The 10,861-nt window shown below is 43.2% G+C and overlaps 1 protein-coding gene across 1 annotated transcript in view; it reads left to right on the top strand.

Moving 5' to 3' along the window:
• The first annotated feature begins 1,722 nt into the window (after positions 1–1,722).
• Positions 1,723–10,861, top strand: part of slc8a4a (solute carrier family 8 member 4a) — a 31,513-nt gene continuing 22,374 nt past the window's right edge. Inside the window, exons 1-4 of the mRNA XM_008428371.3 lie at positions 1,723–2,469; positions 2,794–2,869; positions 6,563–7,976; positions 8,424–8,941. Coding sequence (XP_008426593.2) covers positions 6,633–7,976; positions 8,424–8,941 — 1,862 coding nt within the window. The 5' untranslated portion in view covers positions 1,723–2,469; positions 2,794–2,869; positions 6,563–6,632. The remainder of the gene's footprint in view (positions 2,470–2,793; positions 2,870–6,562; positions 7,977–8,423; positions 8,942–10,861) is intronic.

Here is a 10,861-nt window from a genome sequence, read left to right as displayed (position 1 = left end):
ACAACAGCACTCCGTTATCTTCCTTTCTCAGGTGTAGTGGAATCTCCTGCTCTTGTACTTCTCTTTCTTTTAACAAGTCTATAGCCCGACTTCACATATTTCCCCAATTTTTTCATGAAAACAATTGGTCAAAATATCACCAAATACCATATTTTAAAAGAAAAATAAACTCTTTTCAATCATCTTCACAGCCTTGTTCTTCCCAGACAGATTTTGAAAGAGGAGTTGTCTTCATCTTCGTTTTATGCAGGGTTTTGTCTCCGTTACCTTCGTGCTAATATGGGAGCATCAAACTTAATACAGTTGATTTGTGGGGGTTAGGAGCCCCAACCACCTGCAAAATATATGAAACTCCCTTCAAAAATAGTTAAAACTGCCTGTTTTAATTGTTCAAACACCAAATATACCTCAATATGCATTGATAAGCACAGTGGGAAATGTCTTTGCACTGTTAGCTCAGTGTTTCCTGTTTCCGCTCTTGGTGGCACGATCAACCAGCACCAAGTAAAATGAACGGCTTGTTTTAACCTTTTTATTTTGATTCCTCTTCTAACTCTCTGACTTATAGTAGAAAACCCAGCTCAATTTATCTTTCCTTATCGATTCATTAGGCAAAATATTTGACTTATCTCATAATTTGACTGTTTCTATCAGGTGTCCGTGTTTGCATAACTGATTATCTGCTCACTTTTAAACACCAAAACACAACTTAGGATCCTACTAATGTATAACTTTCTTGCAGTATTTTTTTTTTCTTTCTGTGTCGTATTTCTTGATGCCTCTTGGTCAGGAATCCCTTGAGAAACATGTTTTTGATCTCAATGGGCTCCTATCCTAATAATATAAATAAATAAATGTACTTTTGTTGTTTTACCTCTCCAAATTTTAATAAACAAACTTGTTTAATCAGTCTGGAAATAATCTCAAGTGATTATTTGACGTGTAACTTATCTTTGTTATCATAGAAATATAACCTACATTGAAAGGTTAAGTTCCCTCTTATATTTTCTTTTGATTTATTTTTTGCAGGAAAAAATAGATAATTAATATAATCAGCTAAACAGGGTTTAATTGAATCCACTAATTGTGCCTTTTAACCCTTTACCTGAAAAAACAAACAAACAAAAAAACCAAGAAACCAATCTAGTCAATAAGATTATCACTGATGGATTTAATGGTCTTTTAGGTTCCAGGCAGCACAAAACACCAACTTCATAGGAACTATGGAGTCATGAATTTAATATGATTTCAACTGCATAACATTTGTTTTAAATCTCCATTGTTGGTTTAGTCTTGCTGCACAACTGGTCAGTTTTAGTCATTTTTACTTTGGAGAGTGAGTTTGATCATTTGGCCAGCGGTCTATTTAAGGATGAGATTGAGACTTTGCGTTTTCTCTGTGCTATATTTAACCCTCCAGACTAAAACATCCGCCACCCCACCACCCACAGCAGACACAAATCAACATCTGGGGGGGCTCAAAACAACAACAAATAAAAGCCATTGGTGTATATATATATATATATATATATATATACCCAACTTCCCTTTCTGGTCTACATCTATGATGAGTGCACAATTGTGTGGATTGTTGGAAGTCTAATTGTCCATTCATTCATCCCGGACTCCTGATGCGCAGTCAGGAGGACCAGCCGTGCGTGTAGCGCCGCTTGTGAACGTCTCCTCCCCTGTTTCTGCAGTGTTACAGCTCTCGCTTCTCCGCTCATCGCGCTTCTTATGCCAATGCTGCCCACGCCGCAAGAGTAAGGCGAGCCTTCTTCCTTTTCGCACAGCACCTCAACTTCTCTCTCTGTCTGCCACCATCCCTCCGCTTGATGTCCATCTTGTCCTGATCCGTGCCGTTTTGCGTCCTCTCGATTCTACACCATCCATTCACGCCTACTCTCATGTGCGGTCCTTGGTTCTTTTTTTTCTTTTTTTTTTTTTGCGTTACCAGCTTAGACAGAAGAGCGAAGGATTTTTTTCCCCCCCCGGCTTTCCAAAGAAAATGTTTTTCTTCTTTATTTTCTTAAACTGGCGAATCTCATGAAATTTTGTCTGGTTGAAGCTGAGGGAACGAGGATAGACCCAGCAATTTAATTTATTATTTTTACGCATCAACAATCGCACGTATAGTCTCAAGAGAAGAAAGATGATCTTTTATTTTATTTTATAAATTAAATAATAACAATAAAAGCAATAGCTTTGGTTGGAAGATGATTCAAAAAGCAAATCAGTGAGGGGAAGTGATCGGACTGCCGTTAAGTTTGCTGAGGTAGGGCTAACTGTCAGGAAAACATCGAGGAAACGGAGTGGGAAGCGACGCGGCATTTCCAAGACGCCAGCGCAACAAGCCAGGAGCATCACACCAGCCCGCTGCGTGGATGGCACACAGGCTGCCTCTCCGCGCTCAGGTGGTGCAGGGTGGCCACGGTGAGACCGGGATCCAGTCGGGCTTCGGGGCTTTCTGTGAGTATCTGTGCCACAGCTGTGTGCACCGACCCGTTTGGCTCCTGATTGGATTATCAGCAATCCACTTGATCCCCATTCTCCTTTGTAGTTTGACTTTTTTTAGTTTTTTTTTACAAACCGTCTTCAACACGCAACTGTGCGTCTTATTATCAGTATTATTATTTGTGTTTTTTCGTCCCCCCCAGGTGACATTTATTTATTAATTTAAATAAGCTCATTAAAACTCGGCACTAACGTGGATCGCTCTCTTGTAATTTTTTTTTTTTTTTTGTACAACACTCCCCGCAATTTGTTAATGGCAGATGAATTGTGTCTCCACAGAGCAACATGAGGGAGAAGTTCATCTCCTGAGGCTACAACTTCTACACCGGGCCCACTCACTGACAACTGCATCCAGGTGAGTAATGTGGTAATAAAATGCAATATAATGCAAGGAATAAAGCAAATACCATGCCTCTAAAATAAAAACCCCCAAAAGGTATTAAATCCATCTTTTATTCCTGACGCCAGAAATGACATGTTAAGCAATAATTGTTTGTATATGTAAAATCCAGTGTTTGTTACAACCATTTTCTGCCAATAGAAGAGAACTTGGTAACGCTTTAGAAGGTTGGAGCGTAAAGAGAGAAGGACCTTTGACCTTTTGTCTTGGAGAGGCCCTCTAGTTCGTCCACTTTGTCCTTTTTCTTCAGCTCACTCAACAGATTTTCTCTACGGGAGGCTCAGTGCCAATAAAAAGTATTCTCCCCCTTGGATGTTTTAGCCTTTTTGTTGCTTTTACAAATCGATAATAGTGAACAAAAGTGATTGACGTAGTTTAACAGAGGTCCACCCAGTTGGTGCTGAGTGGATGGAGACTTCCTGAATGCACTGAATGTGTCTGCAGTGATGGTAGCGTAAAGTTGCCTGAGTCTGGAAGATCCAGTCACTGGCTGCTATTAAAATTATTGACTGGTATAAATCTGGGGATGGATGCCAAAAATCCTTATGGCACTAAATATGTGGCAAATTTGTGAATCTGGTTCAAACAAAAAGATTTTTTCCTACTAGCCTGGCTCTGATAACCATCCATTCCAAACGCACAAAAAGCAAATCCTACACGGAAATTGGACAAAAACAACAACTAACCAGCTCTTCTGATGAATTTAGTCAAATTTTTTTTTTTACTTTACAACTATATCATCTTTTTCTAAAGTCTTGGCTTCCTCTTAGCTTATCTGTTTGGACATGAAAATATTTTAGTGGTTCTCTTTTTTTGATGAACCGCTAAGTGCATATAATTTCCTCATGGTTTCTTGTAATATTGTAAATAGATCAGGAGATTCTTTGTTATTTAAAGTTGTAACGTTTTGCTGCTAATTGATTGAAGTGACTCAAATAACACACAAGCTCCTGGTTTGGGACAGGAAGTTGTTGTCTGTAACTCCTCCCAAGCAACCAGGTGGCGCGTAAACATCGCCTGATGATTGCTGCAGAGACTTGCTGACCCCACGTTGCCACTTTTTGCTCAGTGAGTTCCAACGTGTTGCAAGATAAACTTGAGTAAAACCTGTGAAACCAAGTTTTACGTAACTTTACCAAGGACGCCAAAGAAGGTTTCATTAATTTAGTCAAAGCTCCTTTGTTTTTTTTCCTTCGTCTTGGCGATTTTCCTTCGTGGCATTTGCGAGAACTCTCGATTCTTACCGTGACTGTGTGTGCACACTTACACAGACAGACTCAAAACAAGAGCAAGCAGGCATCAAAATGACTCATTATGCGCAAGTGTTTATTTGCTGACCTTTGAACCTCTGCTTGGCAAAAAGAAAAATGTCAGAGGATTAAATCGTCATGGTTTAACCCGGTCTGTGCTACTTTTCTGTTCATTTTATTGTTTTAAAAACTGACATGAGTATTCTTTTTTTATGAAATCTTAATGGAACATCCTGCTTAAATACTTTTTTAAAAAAATAAGTCAATTTTATAACCCCTCAGTACAGAGAGCTAGAGTTTACTCTGGTAATATACATTACAATAAGTCTTATTTTTCTGTTTTTACGTTTTTGCTTCCGTTTACCTTTTGCTTTCTGATACAATCGAATGTCCTGCAGCACTGTGGGACAATAAAATATATTTCTATTTTCCTCTAATTGATATTCTTCCACATAATCAATGAAATGAGAAGGTTAAAGGTTAAATGACTTCAAAACTCCAGTGAAACAAGGGATGAACCTTATTTATCTGCTACTACTTGTTCAGGTTTTTTTTTTTTTGGGTTGTTGTGAGAAATCCACTGCAGAACAACGAAGGAACCACACAGACTCTGTGGCTTGATACCGTAGTCAAAAGTGTTTGGATTTCAGCACCACTACCAGTTGGAAAGCTTGCCTTTGCCATAGAAACGTCACCCACTCACACATTTGTGCAGGCTTGTGTGCCAGATGAAAGGCACTGCATTTTATTTTATATATCTGCAGCCGAGCAGGGGGAATTGTGCCGGTTCGACTTGCTTTGTTGCCGTCCGCAGCGACGAACCCTGCTGGCATTTGACTGTTGTTAAGCCGTTACACTGGGATGCACAAATACAGTCGGCTTGTTATTTCCCTTATGAGCTGCAGTTAAAAAAAAATATATAAAAAAATTCTAGCTTCATTTGTGCATCTGTGTTTTCCTGCCCTCCCCTCGCCCCGTGAAATGAAATCTCGATGGGGAAACGTGCTCCTCCTGTTAGGCGGGTCAGAGTGCAGGATGCAGCTCTCCTCTGCTGCATGCCAATGAGAGCCTGCGCTGTACGCAAAGCAACGTCAATCTCCCCCTGCTGCTGATGGGGGAAACCTATTTTGGGGATGGAGGTGGTCTTAAATTTTTGATTAGGAGGCACCGGTTAAATTAATTGACATTTCTTGGGCTGTTTCTCGCCGCTGCAGATGTTAATTCCCCGGGTGGTGTCGGCGCTGCTGCCTGGATTGTTCACTCAAAGCTGTTAAAACCCGGCTGCCAAGAAAGCCACTGAAGGATTATTTTAAGGTCTTCCCCTGATATTGGTTATGTAAAGCGCAAGACTAGAGGTGTTTACAACGCTTTAGCATTAAGCAGTCTTTCCCATGCAGTTTTCATGAGCCACCGGGAGTGTTTTTCTTTTAAATAATAATGTAGAAGAGCTTACTGAGGGACCAGAGCTCTTTCCCTGCTTTCTCTTAATACCATGAAAGATTATTTCTGGATCTTCATCTGACTACAGCGTACGCAATGGTCTTAGTCACTTTTCCCCTCTGTACTACAGGTGCAGAGTGCAACATTTTTGCAGTTTCTCTGCACACAATGGACACATTAGATGTGTAGGAGTCTAACTGGATTGTTCAGTACCCTGTGAGTCAACCAAAAGTAGCTGCCAGAGGCTTGGACCGAACAAACGGTTGGATCCCCACATCGGTTTTATAAAAAAGTGCACAGCTCTGATTGCTTTTGCCTACTTTTTTTTGTTTAGAGGTCATTTTAGGAAGAGAACTAAAAAGAAGTGAATATGATTCATGTCTTTTATTCGCCTGCAACTTCATCCACATTTTGCTACAAACTTCAAATTATTGTGTGGTTGGATTTCACCTGATCAATGATCAATGAACAGTAATGAAGGAAAAATATTCATTGTTTTTTTTTTCATATTCCCCGGAACCGCACGGCATTCTGGGGGATGTAGGCAGAGAAAAGGCTTTAGCCGCTCAAACTCTTACGTTTGAGTGAATTAGTTGGTGGGATCAACCAACTCGCTCACTCCTTGTTACCTAGCAACAAGTTGCTGAGTAACTTGCACAGCAGCAGTTTCAGGTTTCGCCACCTGGCCTCGAAACTGCTTAAAAATAACAAACAAGGCGGAGCGAAAACTTTAGATTAAACAGGAAAGGTCATGCGACCTCATCAGAAGTATTTCAGATATTTCAAACAATAAACTAATCAGTAATTATCCATCTCAACTGAAATGAAATGCTTATATTGAGGTACGTTTTTCAGGCATATCATCCAGTCCTGCATTCAAAGTATGAAAACCTTTGTTAAGCCACTGGATCTAGAACACTCCTTAAATATTCGATCTTTTCTTTCTGTTCTCTTGCAGAGGAACCTTCCACAAACCCTCAAATGTGACACAATTTGATCTCCAGCATTAGAAGACTCCAAATCTGATCATGACTTCAGACAAACGCACCATGAGCTTACCACGACCCATCGCCCCGTGGATGTTTATCACCTTTTTGCTGGTCCTTCAGCCAGGAGTCACTCATTTCTCCCACGGCAGCTCCGGCCATGAAGACGCCGGCGACGCCCCGAAGAACTGCTCCAGCGAGGACAACTGCTCAGAGGGCGTGGTGCTGCCCATGTGGAACCCCCAGAACCCTGCGGTTGGTGACAAGGTGGCTCGCGCCATTGTTTACTTTGCGGCTCTCATATACATGTTCCTGGGTATGTCCATCATCGCGGATCGTTTCATGTCTTCCATTGAGGTCATCACCTCTCAGGAAAAGGAGATCACCATCAAAAAGCCGAACGGCGAAACGACAACGACAACTGTGCGCATCTGGAATGAGACGGTGTCCAACCTGACCTTGATGGCTCTCGGCTCCTCTGCGCCAGAGATCCTGCTGTCCGTCATCGAAGTGGTCGGCCACAACTTTGAAGCTGGAGCTCTGGGGCCCAGCACCATCGTGGGCAGCGCCGCGTTCAACATGTTTATTATAATCGCCATTTGTGTCTACGTGGTGCCAGAGAGCGAGACCCGCAAGATAAAGCACCTTCGGGTGTTTTTTGTCACTGCCGCCTGGAGCGTGTTCGCCTACATCTGGCTGTACCTGATCCTGTCTGTCTTCTCCCCTGGGGAGGTGGAGGTCTGGGAGGCGGTCCTCACCTTCCTCTTCTTCCCTCTCTGCGTACTGCAAGCCTGGATCGCAGACCGACGCCTGCTCTTCTACAAGTACGTCAACAAGCGCTACCGGGCCGACAAGAACCGAGGCATCATCATTGAGTCCGAAGGTGACGCCATGTTCACCAAAATGGACCTGGAGATGGACGGGCAGGGCGCGAACTCCCACCCTCACAACAAGGAGGCTCTGGATGGGATGCTGGAGGGGGTGGAAGAAGGGGGAGGGATGAGCGCCGAGCAGGACCAAGAGGAAGAGGCCCGCCGGGAGATGGCGCGCACCTTGAAGGACCTAAAACAGAGGCATCCAGACAAAGACATGGAGCAGCTGATTGAGATGGCCAACTACCAAGTGCTGGTGCAGCAGCAGAAGAGCCGGGCCTTCTATCGCATTCAGGCCACGCGCATGATGATCGGAGCCGGGAACATCCTGAAGAAGCACGCGGCTGACCAGGCCAGGAAAGTGGTGAGCTGTCATGAGGCCAGCGGGCAGGAGGAGGATCCCAACACCATCTACCTGCAGTTCGACCCCTCTCTCTACCAGTGCTTTGAGAACTGCGGGTCCTTGAAGCTGACGGTGAGCCGCCATGGAGGGGAGGCCGGCTGCACAGTTAAGGTGAGAGCTAAAACCCAGTGACCTTGAACTTGTCCCGAGTTCAATGGTGATGTTGTTCCTGGCATTGAGAAAGTACAAGGTGTTTTTACCATGAAAAGCCCTTTGAACTGCCTTGTTGCTCAAATATGTGACATAAATAAACTTGACTTGACATGACAGGTAGGCTGGAATCCAGTGCAGCCACACTACTTAGATAACATAATAAAATAAAGCCATATGTATGGACTACTTTCTCTTAGGCACTTAAAATTCTAATGAAATACATCGTAAGGATCAAAGGTATGAAAACTGTTACCAGGCTGTGTAAATGTGAAAATCTTCCAAATCCTCAGTGTGAAATAAAAACCAAACCAAACTACTTAACCTATGAAATATTAACCAGTCAGCAATTTGCTAAATCTCCACTCTCTAAATATTTAATGAAGTCTCTTCACCCTTGGCACACAGGTGGACTACCGGACGGAGGATGCGACAGCCACTGCAGGCTCAGACTACGAGTTTGCCGAGGGCACGTTGGTCTTCAAGCCTGGAGAGACGACTAAAGACTTTACCGTCGGCGTCATAGACGACGACATCTTCGAGGAGGACGAGCACTTCTACGTGCGCCTCAGCAACCCCCGCATTGTCCACCGGGCCGAGGTCTCCGTCCTGGAGCCCAACTCCATCACGTCCAGCAACAGCACGGTCGGCATCTCCTCGCACGTCCCTCCCAAGGCGGCCCTGGGGAACGCCCCCGTCGCCACCGTCACCATCTACGACGACGACCACGCCGGCATCTTCACGTTCGAGAGCAACTCCACCAGGGTGAGCGAGAGCGTCGGCAACATGCAGGTGAAGGTTCACAGGACGTCCGGCGCCAGGGGGAAGGTGGCCGTGCCTTACCACACCGTCGAGGGCACCGCCAAAGCGGGGGAGGACTACGACGAGGTTTCCGGCAAGCTGGAGTTTCAGAACGACGAAACCATGTAAGCACTAATTCCTTTACTTTTTTTTTTAAAAACGCCGTTGCGCCACATCTCTTTGATTAAACATCACAGCCCACACATTGGTTATGCTAAACAGTCCTTCCATAGTATTGTACGCGGCCTATTCTGGTAACGGATGCAGGGGCTATTTTTATGAGTCACAGATACCTTCGCTTGGAGAAATTTAGATCTTTCAGGGGAGAAGAGGTGGGAGGATAAGAGGATATAATTGAGCTGCAGATAATGACACATTGTAGCAGATGTAAGAGAAGAAGAAGGAGAATTAGAGGCACAGGAACAGCACTCTGTGAATGAATAGAGAGAATTAAAAACGTAGCCCGTTGGGATTTGCGCTGAGCGTCTGATGTTTTGTTGTGGTGCCGCACTGTAGATCCCCTGCAGAAAACAAAGGGGAGAGCATGTGAGCGACAGAGTAGCAAGGATGGAAATCAAGAAAAGCAAGGAAGGGACAGAGGAAGATTCACAAACAGGTGTGTGAGATGCAAACCTGTGTGATTCTTCCAACAACAGGACTCAGAGGCAGATGATAAGGATCGCACAGGCCCAAATATACAGCTCAAATCAAATTGCTGGTCTTTTTTCCCTCACTGATGTTAAGTCAAGCTAAACATTTGCTATTTTGGAAAAATTAGGCCAGAACGAGAGACATTGTTTTAGCTTTCTTCAGATTCAAAGGTTTACGTATATTTCATTTGTATTTGGTAGATATAACATTGAAACTGCATGATTAAGGTCAAATACTTTGAATATCCTTCCACAAGTTTCTCATGGTAGTATGCTAGACATTTAGCTTCGTCTGGTTTGTTGGCCGCTTTTCTCTCACACACTTTTTCAGCTACAAATTCCACCTTTAGAAAAATCAGACCTCCAGCAAATTTCTGGCTGTTGGATTTTCATGTGAGCTCTGTTTTTCATAATAATGAGGACATTTGCAAACGTTAATCTCTTCCTGCTGCTTTTGGACTAGTGGCTTCCTCCTCACTCAGTGGCATTCAGTGTGCGACTCGTGTAATGTGAACAGTAACACTTTCCTAGCAGCTGCAACAGTCATGGCGAATTCTATCTGATTTTTATGTCATTTTTGTATGACATGCGTCATAATTATGCACCATAAAAAGACAGACGTGGAAATCAGGGTGTAAAAACATGGCTGAAAATTAAAATTATGATCTTATGAAAGACGTCTGTGACACTGGAGTGCATCACATCGCAGTCACACCTGGTTGGGTCAGAAGTTGCACTCAATGCTCCACAAAAGGTCGTCGCTGTTGGCTGTGCTTTATTTTTTATCAGCTTTCTTCTCGCTATTACGATTTTGAGACGATACTGTCGGTTCTCGTTGCCGAGTAAACTTTATAAATTGATCCATAAACGACTCCATCCGTTATTACTTTCGTAAGCAGAGCTCTGCTGTGTGACATCAACGTTCTTCTTCTGTGCATGTGGGTCGCTTTGGGGACACAAACCATTCACACAGAAGTCTCACTGCAGTCGGGTTTAATTAGTAGTATGAACAACCACACACACACACACACACACACACACAGACACACACACACACCCACACACACACACACAATAAAAAATGGATTTCAGCAACAAAAAAGGAAAGCCTTCAGTGTGAAAGCAGCCTTAATGTTTGTGAAATTCACGATTTCAAGAAAGTAAAAGAAAAAAATCTTTAATTATTCTGAGATTTTGAAATAAAAATCTTTTCATACCAACAGCGTACTCCATAGGTACTCTTTGTCTGCTGTATGTATCTGGTGTTAATAGTAACTACATGTGGGTTGTATTTGCTTTATGACTTCACAAGCCGAGGACTCTCTCTCCCTCTCTCTCTCTCTGGTTATTTTTCTCCCCTAATTTTAAAGACAAACAAAACCCTCGCCATGTCAA

Source organism: Poecilia reticulata, chromosome 14 (genome assembly GCF_904066995.2).
Source record: "Poecilia reticulata chromosome 14, P_reticulata-male-v2, whole genome shotgun sequence".
Classification (NCBI taxonomy): domain Eukaryota; kingdom Metazoa; phylum Chordata; class Actinopteri; order Cyprinodontiformes; family Poeciliidae; genus Poecilia; species Poecilia reticulata.
The sequence above is the reverse complement of the archived record's forward strand: the minus strand, read 5'-3'. Positions and strand labels throughout refer to the sequence as shown.